This window comes from Psittacula echo, assembly GCF_963264785.1.
Source record: "Psittacula echo genome assembly, chromosome: 4".
Taxonomy (NCBI): domain Eukaryota; kingdom Metazoa; phylum Chordata; class Aves; order Psittaciformes; family Psittacidae; genus Psittacula; species Psittacula echo.
This window is the reverse complement of record NC_137738.1, coordinates 52,634,177-52,659,120: the sequence shown is the minus strand read 5'-3', so window position 1 is coordinate 52,659,120 and position 24,944 is coordinate 52,634,177. Positions and strand designations below refer to the sequence as shown.

Genomic DNA, 24,944 nt, shown 5'->3' with positions numbered 1-24,944 from the left:
ACAAAATCCCTCAGGGTTTTTATTATTGCCCATTTTTACTACTTTATTTGTAGTTTTCATTTTCTTCTTAAAACTAGGTAGAAGTTATCTAATAACTATATTTGCCCAGATCAAGACTTAATAAAACCCTCTTAAAAAATTGATGGCCTCATAAAGTAGCAAACATGCAGAAATCGCATTTTTCATACAGTTAGGGTATACAATCAGTTTAACTGAGCAAATCCATACAAGAAAACCTTGTAGCTTTAAAACAGCCACAGCACATGCTGTCGGCTCTCATCACCCTACATCTAAGTGCTGTATCCTGCAGCATCCCATCCACCAGAGCAGAGTCAGCACAGATGCTAATGTCTCCCAGCACTGTTGAGTGAGTTGAGGGCTATGCATGGGGCAGGCGGCCACATAGGTGATGCCCAGAGATGGACAGCCACAGAGTACTGGTCCCGTGTCCCAGCAGTGGGTAGAAAACACCCCGAATTCCAGACACAGTAGTCAAGGTCCTGTATTTATGAGCAGTGAGACAACCTTTTCATAGTGCTGGCTTCTTATTCAGGTCAGATTTTTTCAGGGTGTTCACCACTTCCTTGTTGAAAGTAAAATGTGAGTAGAAAAAAACCTAATCTTATAATCTTTGATAACTTGACTCTCCATAATTATACTGGAGTTTCTGTTTGGGTTTTTTTTCCTTTAAAATGTTAAGGCAGGACTAGTACTGTAGGTCTTGTCCTCTTTGTCTCCCTATCTCTAAGCTTTATGCACATTCTGAGATACAGAGATCTGTTAGTAAAACAAAAAATTCACCACAGGAATTTTAGATTTATTCAGCATTTGGGTTTTGGGTTTTTTTCAACAAAAAAAAAGAAAAAAGAATATTTATACATTCAATATTTCTTGCCTTTGCCCTGGTATTCCACTTCTACCTCTTTTTCACAATGCGCTCTGAAGAGAGTGGAAGAGAGCTGCACTACAGAAGAAAAGGTCATTAGTATTTTTGCCTCTTTGTAATCTGAAATTTTAAATGGTTTCATTACTTTTAAGGAGAAAATTTGCTTTTTTTCCCCTGAAACATCCTATTCTACAGCATTCTATTCCACAGGGTTGCACACTTTTACACTGTGGAAGCCTGACTTGGTTGTTCCCAACAGTATCTTTCTAGTAGCTCTTACCTTTAGAAAAAGTTGTTAAAGTTTCAGCCCAAATATCTTTAAGCAAGTCAAAAATGCTTATGAAATTAGATAAATTCAAGTATTTCTGGAAAGAGGAAAAACACTAAAAAATTAAGCAAGTAATAATTGCACAATCTCTTTGACTGGTATGACAAGGCACTGACCATCAGTTCTTTGTGTTTCTAAATTACTGCCCTGTTGGAAATGCCAGACTAAGAAATTGGATCTGACTCTCCATATCCTGAGACTGGCAAAAGGCAGAACATAGCACCATCATTTGATCTCAGTAAACTTTATTTAATCACTGGAGGCCTGCTGTGTCCCTTCTATGTCCTTCTGAAAGACTGTACAAATGGGAGATACAGATGGAATGATATATGTGGAATTGTGGGTTTGGAATAAAACATAAAATCTTGCTCTTTAGACAAACTCCTCTCTGAAGGCAGAAATACTTTAAAATAGTCTATGGTCCATTGTACACAGTAACAACGGTTCTGAGGCGTGAAGTGGGATCTAAACCTAAACGCTCCCAAAGCTTAAAGCTCTTAACATACAGCATTTTGGATCAAAACTAATGCTACAACAGAAAAGTGCTTTTGTTCTTAATCTTGTGGTCTCTGATCAGATCCAGATCTAAACACATGCCACCTGGCTACCCGCTGAAGGAGCAGTTAGCCCTTGAAGGAGCGTATTCCTGGTTTGAAACCGCACGGACACTCACATGTATTGTGCTTTCTTAACAACTGCTCTGTAGCTTTTACTATCACATGCATTTAATCAAATTGCTTTTTAGCATAAGCTGCATGTTGATTTTACAAAGAGTCCTAAATTCATTAAAGGTTTCCTTGCTAGTCAACTGATGTGTTTCACCAGTGATTTTGATTACAGATCTCAGAGCCAGCAGGGAAGCGGTTTCAGCCCTGTAGGTATTGACTTGATAGGTGAAGGAAAGCTCTCACACTGAGTTTTCACATATTGTTTATAATATAATCTAGAAAATATTAACCGTAATACTATATATGTTCTAAATGCATTGTAAAACAAACGTTAAACCCTTCTATGTTTGGTTTCCTCTAGACTACAACCAAAGCTATTTGAATGCTTTAGGATTTGACCCTCCTGTCTGCAGTGGAGGCTTTTTCCTCCAGCCCAGAAAAGAAGAGAATTAAAACACTTACAGTGGTTCCTTACTTTGGTGCACAGCTTAAAGATGATCAGTGGAGGAACAAAAAAATGTGAGTACTACAAGGAAAATTTGCAAATCAAAAATCGGTAGCAGACAACACCACAATCACTTAATATATGGCAATATATCAGCAAGGAGATTAACGTCCTGGAAACCTCCATGTTTAAAATGGAGAAATAAAATTGAGAAACAAAAGAGATCTGTACTGATAAAGTCACAGAAGTGGTGATTCAAGAAGCAAACCTGTGCAGGAGCAGAGGCAGGACTTCCAAAATAGAGGGGCAGAACAGGCAAGATATTTGTTTTCCTCCTGAATTCTCTGCAACAGGATTTCCTCATCACATCATGTGGAGCCATGTAAATATGCCCCCTTTGGCTACGTGACAGGAATCATTTCCTCCACTGTGCTTGTGGGGAAGGAAAGCAAAAAAAGAGAGGTCAGGATCTTGGGGATTTGTATGAGCAGATAGCACTTAGTCAGGAAAGGGATAAAGATTACAGGGGAAGTGGTGCTATTGGTCTGTAATCCTTTTCTGTCACACATACTTTTAATATTAATCATAAGAAATATATAAAAAAATTAAGCTTTATCATCCTTCACTTTCAATTTGTAATCTGTGCTTAATGCAGGGCATAAAGATTTCAAAATGTACCTAGAAGAAGCCCACAAGTTGAAATTTTATTACCATCCACAAATGTGAAAGTAAAAAATTACCTGCCCAAGTTTTCAAATGTTTCTGCGCATATCTCCAGCCCAAACAAAGAAACATGGGAAAACAGGTGTTTAAAATCATGGGAAGTGTATTGGCATATTCTTAGCTGTGGTCTCTCTGCTCTCACGTACTTAAATGGTGAACAATAGCTTAGATTAGATAGTCTACCTTCAGTATTACTTCACATGGTACCACACAACCAAGCAGAGTTAAAATGGTATAACTGTGTGCCTAGGGCATTTTTTCCCTTTCTGAACTCAAAGTTCAAGACATCCATTTTTAGCAGCCTAAGAATCATGGACCTTGCCTAAATGAAAGCAAGGCAACAGCTGTGCTGGAATCCTTTATGTGCTGTAACCCCATTCCCATGAACACAGTTTTGCCAGTTCAAAGGCTTAAGCTTTCTAAATAAGAAAGTGAAAAGACTGCTCCAGTATAAAAGGATCCAGTATATCTACATGCACACTAGGGACTGCATCCCTGGCAAAAAAACTGCACTGCAAGCAAAGCTTTAACCTGGAAGAAGCACATCAGGTTCCTTCATGGTCTGTTTGCAGGAATTGCTGTGATTTTACCTGATAACACTTCTGTGTGTCTCTGGGACCCTAATTCATGCCTAACAGAGTCACATAGAAAAAGCCCAGCCTCCTTCAGCAGAGCCATGCCTAAGCATGTGAAGGACTTAGCAGTCATGGAGGAACAGTCGGACTTGAAGATCTTGAAGGTCTTTCCCAACCTAGTTAATTCCATGATTTGCTAGTTACTCACTGGCTTTTAGTCACCCTATTTATTTCCACCCTGCTCATGAAATTATTGAGCAATGCCAGGACTCACATTAATCCCTATTGAACTCTACTGGAAAGAGCCCCACCTGATGACACTTTCCTACTGATAGATACTTCTTAAACTCCGTTACCTGTTTTTCATGTATTTTACATGTGTGCTACTTCTGTTGCAATGTGATGTGTTTTAAAACAAGAATATCATGCACCATTATGATAAACCCTTCACCCATTTTTAGATACATGCATACTTAGTCAATTTTAGATATTTCAGACCAATTTCTTGTCCTGTTGATATGACTAAGAAAGCTGGGAACACACTATCTAGAGGTACATGATGTTAACATAACTGATAAATGATTTATTCAAAACCTTTTTGTTCTGGGCATTGTTTCATTGGCATTGATGCAAATTCTACCAGTTTACCTTCACTGGCTCTGAATTTCATCAATTTAATTTCACTGATTTAAAATCATGCTGTTAGTGCTGTGTTCAGATCAATTCTTAGCTTACAAAAATTTACCATGCAGCTCATAGTTGTGTCCTGAAGGAACCACAGACAGATGTTTCCACTGGAAAAACTACAAGTATTCAATAAATGCACTTCAGTAGTATTGGCAGCATAAGGAAAGCCTACAGCCATTTCACATATAAGCTGCTTAAACAGTAGTCTTCTAGTATTAGACCCTTTCACAAGCAAAAAGTTCATAGGTGATAAAAATATAAAATTTCTGATTGAAATTATTTGTTGATCTCCCACAGTTGCTCTCTTCTCTTTTATTTTTAAAATCTCCCTCATAAGCAGATCAAATCACTCCGAGTAGCCAGTGAGGTCACACTAAGTCAAGCAATCACAAGTAGTCAGATACCTCCTGATCTAATGAATATAAAGAACAATCTTTAATGCAATTTTATTCAGTAATTTTTCTAAAATTTGACTGTTGTGTAAAAGTGGCACTGCAGAGTATGATGGTGAACATTTTCTCCAGGAGTATAATTAAAATTTATCTGAGACTTAAAGTCATGCCAATGCTTTATATTCTGGTGTTACACTGAGTGATTTAGACTTGGTTCTTGTCTTCATGAACAGAGATTCATGTAGCCATCACAGCTGCTGGCTTCCCAGCAGACACAGCACATGAGTGCCTCCTTGGGAAGGCTCTTGTGATAACTTGGTGTCCTGGGTTCAGCAGTGGCAGTCATTTTTCTCCTTCTTAGTAGCTGGTGCAGTGCTGTGTTTTTGACTTTCAGCCTGGGAACAATGCTGATAACACCAATGTTTTTAGTTACTGCTCAGTAATGTTTAGTCTGACCAAGGATTTTCTGAGTCTCATGCTCTGCCAGGGAGGAGGGGAAGCCGGGAGGAAGCAGAGACAGGACACCTGACCCAAACTAGCCAAAGAGGTATTCCATACCACAGCACGTTATGCCCACTATCTAAACTGGGGCCAGTTACCCAGAAGGGTTAGATCACTGCTGGGGTCAGGCTGGGTATTGGTCGATGGGTGGTGAGCGGTTGTATTCTCTTGCCTTGTTATTTCCCTTATCATTATTATTATTGGCAGTAGCAGTAGTGATTTGTGTTATACCTTAGTTACTGGACTGTTCTTATCTCAACCCGTGGGAGTTACATTCTTTTGATTCTCCTCCCCATCCCTCCGGGAGCAGGGGGGAGGAAAGGAGTTGGGGAGTGAGAGCAGGCTGCGTGGCTGAGCTACTGACTGGGCTTAAACCACAACACTTGGCATTTCTGAGATTTCTTTCTTATGTTGCTGATAAGCAATACCAGATCCAGAGCACAAACTGCAGGGCTTTCGCCACAGCCTTGGCTTGCTGGCAGTCTCAGATTCTACTCTGACAGCCTAAGGATTTTTTCTTTTCTGTCCAGACAGTATCTTCAAATGTTACATTTTTTCCCCCAGTTATACTTCACTAGGATAAGAGATTTATGATGCCCTTTCATTACTCCATGGATTGTTTCAACATCTCGTTTTCTTTTTCTAACTCCACCCAGGACTTAATCTGCACACCAAGCAACCAGCCTTATTGTTAGGCAAAACATACTAATGCTGCTTCTAAAATGACTACTAACCTCCAACTTTTGTAGAGAGAGTGCAAACCATTTCTCACCTATATTTATCAAATTTCTATTTGAACTTTTCTTTACAAACAGTTTTCTCATGCAGTCTGTCGACTGCCCTGGCTGGCTTGCACTTTTTAATATTATTACTTTTGGCCTGTTTTAAAACAAGACATGTTAGATAAGAGAATATGGGAAATGATTTCTAGGAACATTTTTTTCAAGGTTGCCGAGTGCTATATGCAAAAAGACATGTGATGTTGTATGCAGACTTTTTACTGGCATGTGTACAAATATATGGCTGGTTTCAGCTGTATACAGTCATTCCCAAGGCAAAATGCATGCCATTTAGCAACACTTTTTTCAAGGTGTGCAATGAAGTTTTTAAGAAACAGCCTTTAGCTTAACTATGAGGGCTCAAAGAATGCTCCAGGCAAACAAACAGCCCATAGCAAAATAGTTAAAATACCTTTCAAGGAAGTCATTTAACTGGTTCTCTGTTAATTGCTGCATCTTAGCAGCCCTTCAGACATGCCACGTGACACTGTGGTGTGTCATATTAGATGTGCATTGCACCAAGTAAACTGTTAAATTGTATCAACGCAGTTTGCTGCCTGTTCCCATTCCTGACGCTTCTCAATTCCCATTGCAGCCAAACTATCTATAGAATAATCAATACAACACATAGAATAATCAATATACCACTATTTTAATTTTGCAGAATCACAATTCAGCCTCCTTTTTTCATCCAACTGTGAAGATGTGCTCAGCATGATACCTCCACAGTGAAGGTAGCTTCAGAGGCTGGAAAACACAGTAGGCTGCAAATTAGAGTCAAAGCCATAAAATTAACCTTTATTTTGGCCTGTGATGGTATGAAACTGGCATCATCTTACTCTGCGAATGACTTACTGAGTATAAGCAGACATTATTACTTGTGTCAGTAATAAAACTAAATTTGTGGACAGGAATCAGATTTTTTCATGGCTTTTCTTTCTTTGGTAGAATTGTCATACACGTCCTACCAAATATTTGCTTTGGTACACTAAGAAAAATACCACTGGAAATCTGAACACATTATCTGAACAAGGAAAAAAGTTTAAATTCCTGCCTTCTTACACAAAGAGAATGTGAGGGTGAAAGTGGGTTAAGTTCCCGGTGTTAGCTTACGCATATAAAACCCTCATAGCACACATATGCTATTCAGTAATGGTTACAGCCCACCAGAGAAATTCTTGTGAATGCTGTGTGTTCCCTAGTCAAGCAAAGTAAAATCAAGGGGAAGTATCTGAACACACATAATTTACTTTTAACTATAAAATGTGCTATTGATTAGCTAATTTCTCATGATGTGCTGGCTGTGAAAAGGACTGTGTTTTGCCTGTGATATGGCAAATCCTCAAGTATCAGCCCAGACTGGGGGATTGACTGGGCCATGCAGTGCTGCAGCTGCAAACACTCCCTGTCACATACAGCTTGTAGTCTAAATAACTGAGACAAGCAAAGGGTAAAAGGGGAAACAGAGATATAGGAGTATCTTGTCTAAGGTCATACGGCTGGACAGTCACAGAGCTGAGACTAGAAAGGGGGACCCCAGGTCCCCACTGCAGTGCCCTCTCCATGACACCATGCTGCAGTCCATGCTTGGCTCACAAAGCAGCATGATTTGTTACCGCAGCTCCTTGCAGAAGTGGTCTCAACAGACTCACAAAGCATGTAATGGGAGCCTCTGCTGATAACAGCGGGGTTTGTTGAATTACAGAGACAAGCATAAGGAAGACTTCAAAATCATCCTGAAATTTGGCTTTAAGAAGCAAAGAAGCATAATTAAAAAATAGCTCATTTGAATAGTTTATGTATCGCCACTGCCTGATCAGTTTAATTACTTAATTTGATTATTTTCTGAAATCCTTTTAAATTATTAACATTGAAAAAAACCAATCCTCTAGTACAAAATGATAAAAGCATAATTTGATAATCCTGTAATAAGGATAGACAATTGTTTTAACAAATGTTCAACTGCTTTTCAAGCCTGAAGCTAAGAAGGAAAAGATAGCAATTTGCACATCAGAGAATTACTCACAATATGTTTGAAAACATAGCTGCTAAGTCTTTATTTTACAAAATATTCTGTGTGTCATTCTTCATAGTTAATTAAAGCAATAATAACTATAAAATATATTTGCCCTTCAGCAGAATTACTCTTGCTGTGCTGTTGTCAGGTAATCCTGTGGCCAGCTATTACTATAAAAATAACTTCAAAGGCATATTAATAAAAATAATGCATTAATGAAGGATTCTTTCTTTGGGAGAGTCTAAAAATGCTGATGTAGTTTGGAACGGTCTCATGCCTGTACTGCTGCTGGCGGTGGTAAATAACTTCAGCTTCCTCAGAATGACTGCATCGCATCCAGGCTGTGCATTGAGGCGTTTCACTCCAGGTTAATGCTGATATATTGTTTGGGTGTGGTCTTAAGATTAAGCTGCTTGTGCATCTAGCCCTCAATGACAAACAGGATTCAGCAAGATCAGGAACAGAAACATGGTCCTGAGTCTGTCTACAAAGCTAAAGGCTAAACACAGAGCACTGTGGTATTTTAGGAAGATGTGATAGGAAAAAAGAGAAAGATACTAAAAAAAAGTGAGACAGGCAGAGAATAACAAAACCCAAAAAACCAAACCAACAGTGTTAGAGGTACACAGAAGCATTAAGGAGGATGTATTGAGGTTGTAGGTGCCCTTTAAAAGATGACTTTAGACATAAGATCTGTCTGGAAAGATCCATAAATTTTAGAAAAGCATTTTCTGTCCTTAGCCCAGACATGGTTAGTAAGCACATATGTGGTCCAAAATGTTTGATTCATTTAGGCAATGCTCTCTCTGCTTGAAGAAACTCGCATACATTAATATATCTATCTTGCAATTCCAGTAAATTGTGTCAATTGCCTGTGTTGGCTCAAAACTTTCTAATGAACACATATGCAAAAAGCTATTTATTGGAATTTCTGGAGATATTTCAAGATACATAGTTATATTTTGAAGGTTGTTTCCATAGTGCTAGATAAAAATAATGGCACTGTTTTCAAAATAAATACTGTAACAAACTAGGCACGCAATCCTGATTTAATTAGGATATTCATAAGAAACTATTCTAGTGCATACCTTTTTCTAACCTGCCCTTTCTGTAGAACGTACGTGACTCTTTCACCTCACAAGATGAACAGAGACCCAAGGAGATAACTATAGTTTCCTTCTAGCTGCAGGAACTATTCAAACCAAGTACTGTCAAGGATGCTTTCTTTTGCAGGCTATAATTCAGATGCTAGGACGCTTCTCCTAGGTGAGTCATACGACTACATCTTCTTTACCACCATGCATCCACCTAAATTCAGAATTGTAGATGAAGGAGAAGCTTTAAGAGTTCTGTTCTCATTTGGGCGGTCCCAGGAAACTGTTATGACTGTTATACTACTGCTACAAGCTTTTGTCACAGAAGCTTATAGAAATTTTTTGGTGAAAACTGTCAATCCAGCATAGACAGTTTATAACTTTTGAAAGCAGGATGAAATCCAGAGTGTAAGTGGCATATACAGGATGTATTCTGGAGAATGTAAGGTGATATATGTGGAGTGTATAGAATAATGAGGATTACAAATGCTGAGGGGAAAACATGAGAACTTGAATTTTTATTTAATTTTCAAGATAAATATAAGCATTTGGTTAAAGACAATTCATAAAAGTGCTCAGAATACTTCTGCAATGGTAGGCAAAACAGAAAATGAAAATTCTGAATACTTTGAAAAAAACAGTAGCAAGGTAAAAAAACCCAAGTCCCCCTAATTAATTTCTACACCCATTGACCCAGTATCAAGCTGCCAGTTACTTACTGCTATACATAGGGAAATAAGAGCTCAAATTTCCTCAGAGGCCATCAGCATGAGCCCAGAAGAATGAATGTTAATTACTCATCCTAAAAATATTAATTATTTTTAGTGGAAGTAATTTTCATGAAGTCTCAAGAACTACAGCCTTGGGAAATTGAGTCCTCCTTCTATATGTGTATACACACACACACAAAGATATATATAGATACATGTACACAGCTGACAAAGACAGTTTACCCTGCTTTAGGTCTGCTGTATTGCTAAAAGTATCCAATCAGTATTTAAATTCACTATAGAACTGCTTCAGGGATTGTGCATAGCAATAATTCTGCAGTTTGCTTATATGCTGCATAGCCTAGTACTTTCTTTTGCTGAAGTTTTATGTAAGCTTGTGTTCTTTGATTAAAGGAAAGGAAGGGAGGAAAGAAGGAACTGAGAGAAAATAAGGAAGGTTGGAAAGTCTCAGGCAATACTGTAAAATTTTGCGAAATGGGAAAAATTGAATTCATCGATGCAACAGCCACCACCACATCTTTGTTCAGTCTGAATAAAAAAACCCCCACAACAACTAACCCTAAATTCATGCATTACCAGAACTGTGGCAGTCAATTACATTTATTTTTGAAAAGACAAGTGCCTGCCATGGATCTCAGCTGAGGAATTTAAAAGTCAGGCATGAGTAAAAGGACCACCCATAAACATACCTATTCAAACCAAACCCTCCAACAGTTTTAACAAGAGAGAAAAAAATTATGGACTTTGCTGCTTTCCCAGAGGTAAGCAAATCCAGGTTCTGGTGGATGATGGCGGATAGAGCTTTCCAAAACTGGAGATCCCTCACAGAGAATGAATCCCTGCCAGCTGGTTCCTCATACTTCATTTGCAGAGCTCAAATGTGTGAACCTCTGTGGAGCTCAACTTGGCAGTATATCACAGGGAGAAAAGTAATCTTTCAAGCAACTAGACTCAGTTCCACACAACTGTGCTTAAACACGATGAAGTTCTCATAAACCAAAGCATTTGACAAGAAAAAGGTTTATCTCTGTAGGGTAATTTTTTTAAATCTGTTATCCCATGCAAATTCGGTAATGCTGCTCTCTTCCATAAGGTTTTATTTAAAGTCTAGACATGCTCTACAGACAGTATAAAATGTATCTAAAATAGCATTTTTGGAACAAAAAGGTTTTAGCAACAGAGTCATTCTGGATGCAAATCTGACTCCTGGTTTCTCAAAACCTGGGCAACAGCCAGCTATCATGTCAGCTATCAGTCAGCCTGTTTGGGAACCACACATTCAGCCCTGTACAGGCTCCTGCTGCACGTACCCAGGCAACTACCAGCAGTGTACTGAGCAACAGTACCAGAATCCTTCAGTGACCACTTGTTCTCTCACCAGCTTTTGTGGGAAATAGATTAATGCCATGCAACATGTAGTGATAGGATGAGGGGGAATGGCTTTAAACTGAAAAAGGGTAGATTTGGATTAGATATTAGGAAGAAATTCTTCACTGTGAGTGTGGTGAGGCACTGGAATAGGTTGCCCAGAAAAGCTGTGGCTGCCCCATCCCTGGCAGTGTTTAAGGCCAGACTGGATGGGGCTTTGAGCAACCTGGTCTAGTGGAAGGTCTCTGTCCATGCAGGGGTGTTGGAACTAGGTGATCTGTAAGGTCTTTTCCAATCCAAACCATTCTGAAAGAATATATGCAGAGTATACCCAAGACTTGTTGCAAAGCATACATATGTCTAGCAGCCTTGTGGCAGGGAGTGGTGGGGCCCCTCAGGGGCTGCTAGCAGGACTTCACCACCCAGGGCTAGTCCCGTTGTCCAAGCCAGAAGTAGGATGATGTGGGGAACTGGGGTGAGCATGCCCCATGAACAACCTGTTCATGGTTGGCACCAGCAGGAGCTGTGGCTGGGTACAGGGAATTCTGTAACTCGTATTTGCCTAATGCTTCCCCTCAGCTGAGCAGGATTAGCATTCCCGGCCTGAATTCCCCAGGACTGTTTTCCCCTGCTGTGCTTTAGCACACACATTTCTGAATTAACACCTGAGTAATACTGCTTGCTCTTGCAGTAACATTGTCTTTCAAGGTTTTTCTTTAAGTTCCAGCTTCTTGAGTGGCAGCACTGTAGGAAATTCTGATGTTTATTCACTCATTAGAAATTTTACACTTTGTATTTTCAAAGTAAGCTTTGGGAGCATAAACTCTAGAGACTCAAACAACAAAAGCTGAATAAATGTATTGTTTAAAAGAAAGAATTCCTCTACCTGATTTTCCTGCAGGGGTAACTCGTCTTCACATTGCACAAATTCATTCACACTGACTTTTAGATCAGCTTGGGTCTGGAAGAAATACAGCATTTCCAAGACAAAGAGCCCCCATACCAGCAGATGTTGCGAGTTGCCACACAGAGAGCCTGGGGTACCTCAATTTCCAGCCTTGGGCAGGGCAGGCTCCCCTGTGGCTTTCTAAGGGCCTCAGCACCTTCCCAGAGTACACATTTACTCCAGTGCAGTGCAAAGCACTCCTAAACTCGGCTGACCCCATCCAGTGTCTTTGACACTCTGTGCTCCAGAGGAGATGGGAGGCTGCCGAGTTCAAGCATGGAGCCAGACAAACGCTTAGAATGGCTCCAGATTCGATGAGGCTTTCACAAGCCAGAGGTGATCTCTCTGTCTTCTCTCCACTTCCAGTTCTCCTTACAGTCAGCTCAGCTCCTTGCCTTCCCAAGCAGAGGAATTTATAAACTTCTGATTAACACTCTAGACAAAGGTCAGTATGGAAAAACTGCACAGTCCCCTCTTAAGTTACTCAGTTGCTGCAGGATCAGCTCTGAGACATCTACCCCATGCGATGATGTAACTGATGATGTGAAAGTCTGGAGATACTGTCTCCAAGCAAACACACTGACGTACACGCAGGCTCTCAGAGCAGAACGCACAAACATTCCTCTAATCCCCTTAACTGCATGTACCTGAACAACCAGATACCATTTTGTACCTATGTGGACCCACCTGGTTTTAGTTGTTTACTTTTGTGACTGTCACTGTATCGCCTGTTTTTAGCGTGTAACTTACAGCGGCGCTGCCTCTCCTCGCTACGGCTGGTTTTCTTTGGGGATAGTTTTTAACCGGATGCTCGCAGTTTGCTCGGAAGGCATTACTCTCGGAGCACAAAGGCATGAAGTTTAAACCGGTGCTTGCTTCCCAACGCCCCCTCTTACTTCTCTCTCGGTGCGTTCGAGTAACAGACGGTTTCAGGGAAGTGGCAGCAAACGCTTTCCCCCGGCAGGAGCGGGGAGAGAAGGCGGACAGGCGGACGCCGCGGGCGCAGCTACCAGCACCCCACGGCGGGTCGGGCTCAGAGCCAGGACCGGGCGGTACAGTGCAGGCAGGCACGCGGTGTTTACGGTTGAATGAGGGGCGAGGCCAAGGAGCGCTGCGTCAGAGCCGGCTGGAGGCGGGCAGCAGGCGGGCTGGAGGCGGGCAGGGGGCAGGCAGGGGCGGGCGCGCCCGGTGGGGCGGCCGCCGCAGGCTGGGGGCGGTGACGCGAGGGGTGGGCCGGGCGGGGCCGGGCCGGGCCGGCTGCGAGGCGCGGCTGGGCGCGCTGCCTCGCAGCACTAGCTGCGGCTGCCCGCGTCCTCCCCGACATGGGGGTCGGGCTCCAGCCGAGACCCCGCGGGCGGCGCTGACCTGAGGGGCACTCGCCGCTCTCATCCTCTACCCCCGCAGTCCCGCGAGGAGTAGGCCGGGCGACGGCAGCCAGCGCCCGCGGGCGGGCGGCGCTGGGCTCGGTGCGGCGGGCCGCGGGGCTCGAGACCCGGAAGCAGAAGCGGGGCCGGGAGGCGGCTGGATGGGAAGGAGCGACGAGGGACGACGATGGGGGAGCAGCAGAGCTCGCTGAGTGCCCCGCGGTCGGCCGCCGCCACCACCGCGCCGCCGAGCCCGGCTGGGCGCCCTTGGGAGTTCAGCCCGAACGACCCGCCTCAGCCGCGAGAGGCTGTCCCGGGCGGCGAGGCGGCCGAGCCGGGGCGAAGTGGGGAGCCGCCGCCCGCCCCCAGCCCCGATCTCCAAGGGGCCGAAGAGGAGGAGGCGGAGGCGGAGGCTGTGGCCGGGCCGGAGGAGCCGCCGGCCGCGGAGGATCCGGAGACTCTGGCGGAGGAGGGGCCGGAGGATGGCGACGGCCGCCGCCGCCCCCCCAGGCGGCAACTGTACTGCACAGTCTACTGTGTGGAGAACGACAGGCAGGCGGCGGCCCCCGCTTCCCCCAGCGGCGGCACGGACAGCGGCGGCCCAGGCACGGGGCAGCCCCCGGCGCGGCGCGGGGTGGTGGCAGGCGGAGACCCGCTGTCGGCGGGCGGCAGCATCGAGGTGGTGGACTTGTACCTGCTGCCTGAGCCGTTCTCCGGGCTGATCGCGGGCGAGTTCGGGCCGCTGCTGGTGCTGAGCTGCCGTGTGTGCCTGGAGGAGAAGCCCATCAAGCCCCTGTCGTGCTGCAAGAAGGCGGTGTGCGAGGAGTGCCTCAGGCGTTACCTCAGCTCTCAGGTACGGCCCGGCAGGCGCTCGTAAGTTGTGCTGAGGAGGGGAAACTGTTGAGGGGTGCAGGCGCAGCCCCAGCCCCAGCTCGCCCTTCTGCTGCCGGTTGTCGGGCGTGAGGCTCCGGCAGCTCGGGCTGGGGACCGGAGCATCGCTCCGCTGCCGGCCCGTTCAGCCCCGGTGGCGTGGCGTGGGGTAGGAGGAACCTTTACCGTCCCGAACGGAGCCCGTTTGGCAGCCGCCTGCTTGTATGTGAGCTGTTCGTTTAATGACCATTTGTTCTTCAAGTGTTTGCGCCTTGTTATGCAGCCGGTCGGGTTGGTGGTGGCTTTCTGCCCTGTCTTCTAAAGGGTTTTTTCCTTTAAATTGTCAGATTCTTGCTGTTACGTGGCTGGCACCAGTTTCCTTCAAAGAGGAGTGCAAGGAATGATAAGGAACAGAGTTTGGGAAGGTTAGCAGCCGCCTCTGAGGTGACTCCTGGAGTCAGGGGCTGGGGATTTTGGCTATGCTGCCGCTTGTATGTGCGGGTGTTTGCCGTGCCCGTGAAGCTGCCGCTCGGCCTGTTCCTGTGAGAATATATCGCATTTGGTATTATGCCAATTATGTAAGATTAAAATAGTGGGGAGCTCTGTGTGAGTCTTCGTGAGGGACCGCGGCTACTACAGTAAACAAGAACTTCTCTGGAGGAGAAGAAACAAAGCCAAACACATTAACTTTTCCGTCCTGGGCAGGTAGCTGGTCATCTTGGGTAAACAGCTGCTCACGTATAGGCTGCTTACATCTTCATCACTGTTTTGTCAGTCAGAACCGATGTTTCAGACTGAGATGAGCAGCTTGAACGCATAGTGCTGTCTTCTTTGTCAGTTGTTTTAGTAGCCAGTTCAGCATCCCAAAGCACTTGTGCAATGTTATTGCTGCTAGTGTAGGCATGCCCTAAACCCAAAGAGCAATGGGGTAAGTGTGGGTATGTGGGAAAAACAAAGCCAAACAAACCCTTTGCTTATCACCTTTGTTATTCAGCATAGACTTTTGGGGTGTGCTTGGTGGGGGTTTGTTGATAGAATGATTTTTTACACCTGCTGGTGCTGGGAGGCATGCTGGGCAGTCTGTGCTCCCACTGGGCTTTGTGTGTAGGGACAGGATGGATAGTTACAATTACCTCCACACACTATGAATACTTGTCAGGCTGCTCCGACTAGGGGACGTTTCGTTGCTTGGAAGTTGTACTTGCTGATTGAAGTGAAGCACGTCCTTCTCTCAAGGCATTGGCAGCCTATGTAGCATTTACTAGTGCTGGTTGCATTTGTTCTGGTTCATAGTAAACTCCCTAGTGTTTTTATGGACCACCTTCATTATGTTCAGATACCAGGAAGTGTTTAATGTGGGAGCTGATGAATAGAAGATGCAGAGTTGTGTTTTGTATGTTTCCTGTGAGGCAGAAACTCAGCAGCGCTTAATAAGCTTCCTCAGGACTTCGTACGCAGAGCCCAGAGTGGTTTGGCTTGTAGTTAAGTGGTGGACTAGAAACTCTCAGCAAGTTTTTAAGAGTATATTGTCAGTGCACTTTTGTGCCACCTTTGTATTTGCCACTGAAGTCATGTTTCAGAATATCGTCTTGCTTTGAAGCTGGAAATTGCAAAGTGGTGTGATGTCAGCGTGGTCTCTAGCTTCTGCAGGTTCCTGCAGCTTACAATGATCTAATGGAGGTTATGTGATCTGATAGTTAAAGCCATACCAGAGAACTCTTCTGCCTGGTTTAGTTGGGACTCTTGGAGGATGATCCAACAGCTTGGTGGCTGAAATAGCTGGCTGGCCTGGGAATCAGGTATATGCCCTGTGAAGTGGGGCTAGCATTGGCCAGCTGTGGGATGCGTATGCAGGCATGCCCTCTTCAGGGAGGCTGCTACTATTGCTGAGCACTCTGCAAAGCTTATCCCAGCAGCTATTAAAAGGTCTGCTTGGCAGATAGCCATATGGGTACTTATTTCTATACATAAAAGCTGGAGCAGGGGTACCGATATGGAGGAGGGGATGTCTGCAGCAGGGATACTGATCTTGAGGAGGGAGATTCACAGAGCACTTCTGCGAACATGTTGTTCCAGATGCTGTTATGACCAGGCAGAATTTTAGTTGTTTGATAAATTTATTCAAGGAAAAAGGAAACAAATAACAAGTAACAGTCCAATGTGTTCTTTCCCTATCATCCTTTTTTGAAAAGAACAAGAAAGTGATATTTCTTTGAGAAGAACAAGAAGTGATGTATCCTTCCTTTGTGCACTGGAAGGATCCTGTGACTCATCCTGAGGGAAGAGGAAAGACTTCTCTATGCCAGTTATATTAGAGGAATTTCTGGGAAGGATGTGTGGAAAGGCAGTATAGGATAGAAATAGTGGCCTTTCGTCTTCGAGACTTAGCACATTGTGTAGAAAAAAAAAAAAAAAATTACCTGAAGTTCAGAAGGAGCAAATGTTGAAAAGCTGTTTCTGTTTGAAAATCTTAACAGATCTTAAGTTTGGATACAGTCAGCTTGATGTACCTGAGATTGAAAACAAAACCAAACAAAACCCAAAGCAGCGAACAGCAATATGCATTGTTAAGATATTCCTTGTCAGAGAAGTAGCAATCTCTGCCTTTCATTTGAGAGGACACTGGCTGAATGTCTCTGGAGGAGTGGTCTTTCATGCTGAAAATGCGGTGTATGCTGGCAGAAGTATAACACTTAAAATAATTTGTGTATTCTTTCGTGTCTGTGTGTGTTTTCACACTGAAGAAAGCTGGATTCTTGATGGTAGTTTCATTGTGATTTCTGAAATGATGCTTCATGGAGTAGCAAAGTAAAACCCCTGTTGACTCACTCTACCCTCTTCTATGCAAACATGGAATAGCATCGAAACTTCTGCACTGGAGCCCTTTATAGATCAGAAAATCAGGCTGCTTGCAGCTTATGGACCAGGTCTATCTGCCACATCCTTCTCCTCCTACTTGGGAACACAGCCATCTTACAGTGGCTGAAGTGGCAAGTTCAGTTTAGAAACCCTGTAATCTAGCAGGTAATATATTCTCTTCTGCAACTCTTTTTGTCCTTTGGAAACATCTGTGTTCTTGCAATGTAGCTGGAGGATGGTCATTCATTGCACCATCACCTCCTGGCAGTCACTCTGCAGCCATCCCAGTAACTTGCTAGCTAGCATTAGAGCACAGGTTTGTATTAATAACCTTGCTAAGACCTTTTTAGGCATTGTTGAAAAGATTATCCAGGTGAAAATACTGCAACTGCAGAGTTCGCTGTAGTGTTATTGTGGCATGATGGAAAATGAGAGTAATTGATTTAGGAATGTTGCATCTGAAGGTCCTTAGAGGTCAAATCCAGTCTTTCTTATCACTGAGCACCTTGCTGCTTAATCCCTTTCAAAGATTTAATGGCTGGAGCAGAAGCTTAGCAAGTGAGTCTGGAGTGCCCAGGCTGATCTGAAGCTTGGCTTTTGATACATCATGTAATTTTACCTCTGCCTCAATTTAGGCCAAAAGAAATAATAGCTAATACTCGCAGACCCCTCAGGGCTTTTCAGGGTCTGATGACGAACAGTTACCTACCATTCACAAAAAAAAAATCTATGACTTTATTCTCTTGGACCCAGAGAAATTGAAGGAGGGGTAGGTATAGGTGATAGGTCAGCATGAAAAAGGTGGTTACTTTTGCACTTCAGGATCTGGTGTGGGTCCCAGAGAGCCTGTGTCAGGTCCCAGCAATCTCTGTCTCCAGGAATTGATGCAGTCTGTCTACAAATGTAAAACAGATAAAGCTGAAGAATGTGAGTGTTTGAAATGTCAGTGCTCTTTCAGGACCATGGTGCTCAGGGAGGCCATCTTCATGGGCTCTCAGGTGTGTGCCCGGTGAGGTTGAGGTCAGAAGTGTGGAAGAACAGTTTCTCCTTCAGCTGGGAGCTGTGTGCTTCTGTGCTTGTGCATCCAGCATACAAACTGGGGATGGAGTTGATGAGGGGAATGATGGGGAGGGGTGGGCAGGGAGAAGCGGAGCACTTGATCTTACAGGTGTGATACTGCATTTTTATCTCCTTCACTTCCCATCTTCCTATGCATTTAACACTGCACCAGACCTGAGTACTCCAAAAGCTGTGTGCACACATAGGTTTGCTAAATGAATGATTCACTTCCTAACCTCTCCTGCCTGCTTGCATGTCTGAGTCAGAGGGAGTTTTGCCTTTTGTTTACTTGTGTGTCTGGGGTGGGGTATGTTTGGAAATTTCCTTTAAAAATAAACAAACAGGTATGGGAAGAATTTTGACTGAAGAAGAGAGGGAGAAGACCTAAAGTTTTTAGGTTTTTATACGTAACTTGCCCTGGCCTGGTAAAGAGACCAAGATTTATATGTGTTCTCTCATCTCCGTAATCTGTAAACCTGACTAGTGCTGTTCAGAACAATCTCGCTCCTCACTTTTTAGGAAGTATTGACTAGACCAAAATAATATTTGCTGTTTCCTAACATCTATAAAGTAGACTGTGTTCTATAATAAATATTCAAAGCTATATATAATTGTATCTGTACTTGTTTCACTTTTCCATGAAACTTTTACAGCAATTTTATAGGAAACTTTGGTTACTTGAGTGCCTGCTTTTTCTTCATGCAAATTTGGGAACTTGATAATCCTGTTTTGACCCTATTTCATTAGTGATGCTTTGTTTTGTAAGTCTTATAATTCTCTTAGAGCAGTCATTCTTATATTAAAGGGGTTAATTTAAAACAACATACTATATTCCTGATTAGATATTATGCTGCTTTAGCTATAGGTAGGAACTCTAATGAGATTAGTGGCTATGAGTAGATGGGAGAGGAATGTTGGCAGGGAAGGGCTGCATCCACCAGTGTTTGTGTATGGCTGGTTTTGGTGGGACTAAAATCCTGCTCTCCTCTCCTGAGTATGAAACGTGGAGATTGTCTTCCCTCTGCCCAGAGCCTGTTACCAGTCTTCCTGTTTCAGTGACTTCAGGTCTTGGTTTTGACCCTTTTTCTGTGCATGACCTCTTTCTGAAAGACCTGGAGAGAAAAAAGCAGCAGGCTGTTACGTCAGAATTTTTGTGGGAAATGTGATTATAAAGCCATGTAGGGAAGAGAATTTAGGGGCAGGATGTATTGCATAAAACTAGTACCAGCTTGGAACCAGTGACTGACACCTGTGTGCCTCTTCAGGTGTCTGATGATATCATATAAATGATACACCTTCAAAGCTGTAGTCTGGTTGCTGATGAAAACCAGCCAGCAGAAGCATAGGCACCAAGGTCTGAATCATCTAATGGTTAATGAGCTGCATGTGCCCTGAGTCAAACCAGAGCTCAGAAGAGCCTCTGTTATTCAGTGAGGGAGAAACACTGTGTTTGCAAGGTTATTAATTCAAACCTGTGCTCTAATGCTAGCTAGCAAGTTACTGGGATGGCTGCAGAGTGACTGCCAGGAGGTGATGGTGCAATGAATGACCATCCTCCAGCTACATTGCAAGAACACAGATGTTTCCAAAGGACAAAAAGAATTGCAGAAGAGAATATATTACCTGCTAGATTACAGGGTTTCTAAACTGAACCTGCCACTTCAGCCACTGTAAGATGGCTGTATTCCCAAGTAGGAGGAGAAGGATGTGGCAGATAGACCTGGTCCATAAGCTGCAAGCAGCCTGTAAGCTGCAGCAGCATGTCAACTTCACTGTCATTTTCAACAAACAGCTTCTGAAAGCCTGTCCTGTTCTCCTGGTGTGTTGCATGCAGTGCCAGTGCTGAAATATTGCTGCATAGGCAGCTGCCCAGGGGTTTTCTGTCACAGTTCAGGATGACACTCAAATACCTTTAAGATTGTAAGCATTAAAGTTGACTAGGCTGCGTGTAGCTGGCTTTTAGTCCCTCTTGAATGTTTTATGTGGTATGTTTGTAGCCTGTGTAGAAATGGCTGCAATGGATAGCTATGACTTCCTCTTTTTTGGATGAGTCTACCAGATGCAGAGCTGGAATATGTGGTCATCGTTTCTTATTATGGAATGAAGAGGGAAAAGAATGACTGTTTTTAGAGCTAAAATTTCCCTGAAAGCTCTGTTCTTTAAGATCAGAGATGTTGGAAATAAAAAAGATGGTGTCACCTTTGAACAGTTGTAGGGAGGGTTTCAGTAATGGGGGGAAAGCCTGCATTACTGAGGTGAGGATAAATAGTGTCATGAAATTGTTTATGTAGGTAGGAAGGGGTAAGAGTAAATGGCAAATCCTACAATGGTGCCATGAATTTGTTGGTGTTGATAGTAAAGCTGATGGAAAGGTAAAGACTTCCTATGAATGTGAAATTTCAGTGGGAGATGAATAACTGATTTTCTTTTAGCTTGGGTTGAAATCTAATTTTGAAAATTCAAACTTTCTGTGAAGCCAAAGCCCTTCTTGTCAGCTGCCTCGTGTAGCCAGTGTGTCGATGGTGTTGGCATTGGGTACCATGGCCAGGGTGAGCCATGAGTAGATTGTGGCGTGCCTTTGCTCCTGCTGCTCCCACCAGCTATCCCCAGGAGCTACCAGGCACAGGTCTGAACTGAGTCCAGGGATTTTAAGGCAAAATGAGTTGAAACCCAAACTGTTGGGTTTTAATTGCCCAAAGAGAAATAAAGGAGTTAAATGGGTGTTGGGAAGGCCTTCAGCTCACCTCTGCCCCATTCCTCTTTTTCTCCACCCCGAACAACTGTTCTTCCAACTGCTCTGGGGCCTCTTGGCCCTTCATTCCTCTCTTCTTCTTGTACAAATATCTTGCTTCCTGCTGTTTAAACCAGCCAGGCTCGAGTAAAGTATGCATCTTACATGGCCAGGATGTGAGTACATTGTAAAAATGATTGAGTTGTAAGGGATGTAATTTCTTCAAAAGAATTTAAACTGGTGAAGAAGGGCATTACTTACCCACCCACTTATGCTGGTTTATCTGACTTACAGTATGCTTTAGCTGCTTGCACTTATGTTTCTCTTGCTCACTCTCTTTTTTAATACTTTTTTTTTTTTATAGCTTGTATATAAGAAAGTCCTTGTCTAAAGGATTTTATTAGCCAAGTACCTGTCACTTTTTCTACATGAGAAAAAGTTGTTTGTTGAATGAAAAAGAGGCTGTATAACTTTTGAGTGCATTTTTAAGTACTTGAAAAATTTTTGGTATGGCAAAGAAATGAATTTTATTTGGGAGCTAAAGTGAACATAAAAATAACAGCATTACTATTGAAGTTATTAAGTGTATGTTGTTCCGCTGTGGCACACATGTATTTATTGTATAGGTAAGTAGGCCTTGAGAGAGCAGTTGTTTAATGTAAGTGAAATAGGAAAACATTAGTATGAAAATCACATTCAAAGCTTTACTCATAGAGAAGAAGACTTTAAGAATTTCAGTGCAGAGGTCAGAAGTTTAACAGTAGTTTAAACCAGATTTGGAACTGAACATGAAGTGATTTAGAGACTATATTTACCTCAGCAGCTACCTCACTGCTTCAATTCAAGATTGGTGTATATTTTCATTGACAAGCTTTTTGGGAAGTATGGTTGCTCCTGTTTATTTTCTTAATTGTGAGAAAGGCTGGACACTTCCTAGATTACAATTTCATGAAAAGATAAAGAAATTTCTAAAGCTAGCCCACTTCCTTTTCCATACGAGCTTGCTAGTAGACTGTAGTGCACTTGTAAAAATGCAAATGTCTGGTTTATAAGAAATATCAGATTGAAATAATAATAACAAAAGTACGTTTCCCCTTCTGTGGACTCTTTCTCCCAGTGGTGTTTTTTAATACAGTATAAACTATATTGGATTTGTATTAGAAAATAGAAGGGGCAAAGTTTAACTTTCTCAAGCCTAGTCATGCTGATGCCACTGCGTATTGTTTTCTACCACTGATGTGATATGAATGGCAACAAAGGCAGGTGCCTCTCCAGTTTAATTGGCTTGGCTCCCTGATCTCATAGGAATAGTGGTGCATCAGCTCAAGGGTTGTAGGATGCAGATCTAAATGATCCTGCCCCTTTAGCTTGTAGGAAAGGGAAGTTCTGTCCAAATGGTTTCAGCTGTGATGTGGCTCTGTGGGGTTACTCGCACAATACGAGGAAGGAAGAAGAGCGAGGAGAAGATTGCTGGAATGGGAAGGGCTTGGTGATGTTGTAAGAATCTGTTTGCCCCAGAAGGTGGGCTTGCTTAGGGTAAGCTTTCATTAAAAAAAAAAAAAAAAAGGAAGGAATCATGAAGACTGGTGGCTTTCATGTGTCAGGTGGATCTTATGCCTCTGTTTAAACCTGCAGCTGAATACTGGCCAGTTTTTGTTGTAAATAGTGGCCAGAAAGTAAAGCGGGACTAGCTCTATTCCTGGCATTGGATGGGGGTAGGCAGGAAATAAATCTAACCTTAGAAAAAGGGGGAAAAAATATAACAAAAGGATTTTTAACACAGTTTAAAGTGTAGAATTTCCAGGAAAATAATGGGTTAGTGTTTTACTGGACTGCTGGCAGACTTTTATACCCTATGGGCAGCAGAGAGGGGTGGAGTAGGTGTGTGCAGCATGCTGTCTGTAATGCGATTACAGAGGTGCTGTGAGAAATGCCACTTTCCTGAACAAGTGAAAAGAAGTACTTCACTATTGTCAGTACTGTTGTTGCCATATGGGAGCACTGAAATGGTGGGGGAGGGCTTCCTAATGCTTTTGTCTATTTTAAAGTCACTTGCTATGCAACCGTGCTTTGGGGGGAGGACACTTTATGCCTTTCCATTCCAGCACACCTGTGCAGTGCCAGATATAATTTGTCTGCTTAGAAGTACTCCTTTAGAGGCCTTATGGAAGAAGTAGGTAAACTCCTCAGTGCTTTATCAAGTGCGTGTGCAGCTGAGTGGTGCAATAGCTTGGAAACTCTGCTTAGTTAACCTTATGGTATTAGCATGCAGCTTAAAAAGGGGAAGGAATGTGCAACTCTAAATGTTTTTTTTGAATGGATGGATCCATGAAAGAGCAAATGTGCCGCGTAGTGTTTAGATGCCAGTGTTGCGTACCAACTACAAAATGTAGATGTTGGGACTTCAGGCAGAATTGTGGTGGTGGTAGTATATTTTATTGTGGTAAATTAATCCTACTCAGATTAAGGCAGAAAATCACCAGTAAAACACTGGATATTCTGTATCAATATTGTTGCTGTTAGTGACTTACAGTGACATATACATTGCCCATCTATACCTCAAAGTGAGGCTGAAGGGAAAGACATGGTTAAATTTTAAATATTTCAAAGTGCACACATATCTTGGTACACATTCCATAACTTGGAAAATAGACCCCGTTTTTCTCACAGAGGGGTAGAAGTTAAGCAACCTCAGAAACTTTCATCCATTTGTATAATGGAAAATAGATTCAACCTCGCTTCTGTTGTAGTTCTCAGTAATACTTAAAGAGTAATTTTCAAACTTCTGAGGATGCCCATTCTTTCAAGGCATTATCTAGAGTTGCTAGTAATTTAAAGTGAGTTACATCTTCCCAATCTCTAAGATTTAAACCTTCCTTGGAGTGAGTTCTGACAATTACTGGTGGATATTGCTGAGTGCGTTTGCCTCTGCACAGGATATTTCATGTAAAGGCTTGATTTGTTATTCTTTTTTTGTTGGTGTCTCTGATGCAGTTGATTAGTGTGCCGAAGGCTTGGTGTTTTGTGCCCAGCCAGGCATAGCTTTCTTTGCTGATGGTGGGGAAGTTGGAACTGGATGATCTTTAAAAGGTCCCTTCCAACCCAAACCATTCTATAACTCTGCAAAAGGAGGAGGCTTATTCAGTTCTCTCAGCAATGGCAGAGGAGGGTGAGCAAACTGGTTAAAAAAATCCTGCCTGAAGTATCCCCGAGTGTGGTGCTTCATGAGGACCTCACCCAAGCCAGGACAGGTAGTCAGACAGGGCCAAGCCAGCACTCCTGGTAAATTAAGGATCTAAACTGAGTTCTGAATCTCGTTCTTTTTCTTCCTGTATTAGAAAAAGCAGACCTTGTCTAAAGCTTTAGACCAGTTTTTAGACAAGTCTAAAGCTGTAGAAGGTCTACGGGCATTTTTAGCTAGCAGTGCTGCTCACCCCAACCTGCAACTTTTTCCCTACCATTTATGCATCATCTGATCTGTCAGCAGAAAAAAAAAAAATCAATCTTTTTTTTTTTTTTCCTTTTTTTGTCTTATCCAGTTCCTAATTGTCTCATACACATTGTGTAAATGTTTATTCCACCACAAGGTGGTACTGAATGAAGTGTCTATGGAAAGGCAGTGCCTTTGTTTTGACAGTTGTGACAACGTGTCAAAACAAAACTATTGAAAAGGCAGTGTGATGGAAGGGGACAGACCATGTTCCAGATGGCAGCACATTGAGCTCCAGTGAAAACCTCCATGAAATTAAACCTGCAGTTTGGTCCTATTGCTGTATCATTTCCTCTTTCACAATCCAGATGGAAGTCACTGCTTGTCTAGTGCCTGAAGATGCTTGTCTAGCGTTTGCACCAACAGGTCTTGGGCAGGCGTAGTGGCATTGTCCAGAGTCTCTGAGCTGCTCACAGCACTGAGATTCCTGG

At 42.9% G+C, this 24,944-nt stretch overlaps 1 protein-coding gene across 1 annotated transcript in view; it reads left to right on the top strand.

Annotated features, from left to right (window-relative positions):
• The first annotated feature begins 13,399 nt into the window (after positions 1-13,399).
• RNF217 (ring finger protein 217) overlaps positions 13,400-24,944 on the top strand; it is a 57,464-nt gene continuing 45,919 nt past the window's right edge. Inside the window, exon 1 of the mRNA XM_080616360.1 lies at positions 13,400-14,357. Coding sequence (XP_080472486.1) covers positions 13,692-14,357 — 666 coding nt within the window. The 5' untranslated portion in view covers positions 13,400-13,691. The remainder of the gene's footprint in view (positions 14,358-24,944) is intronic.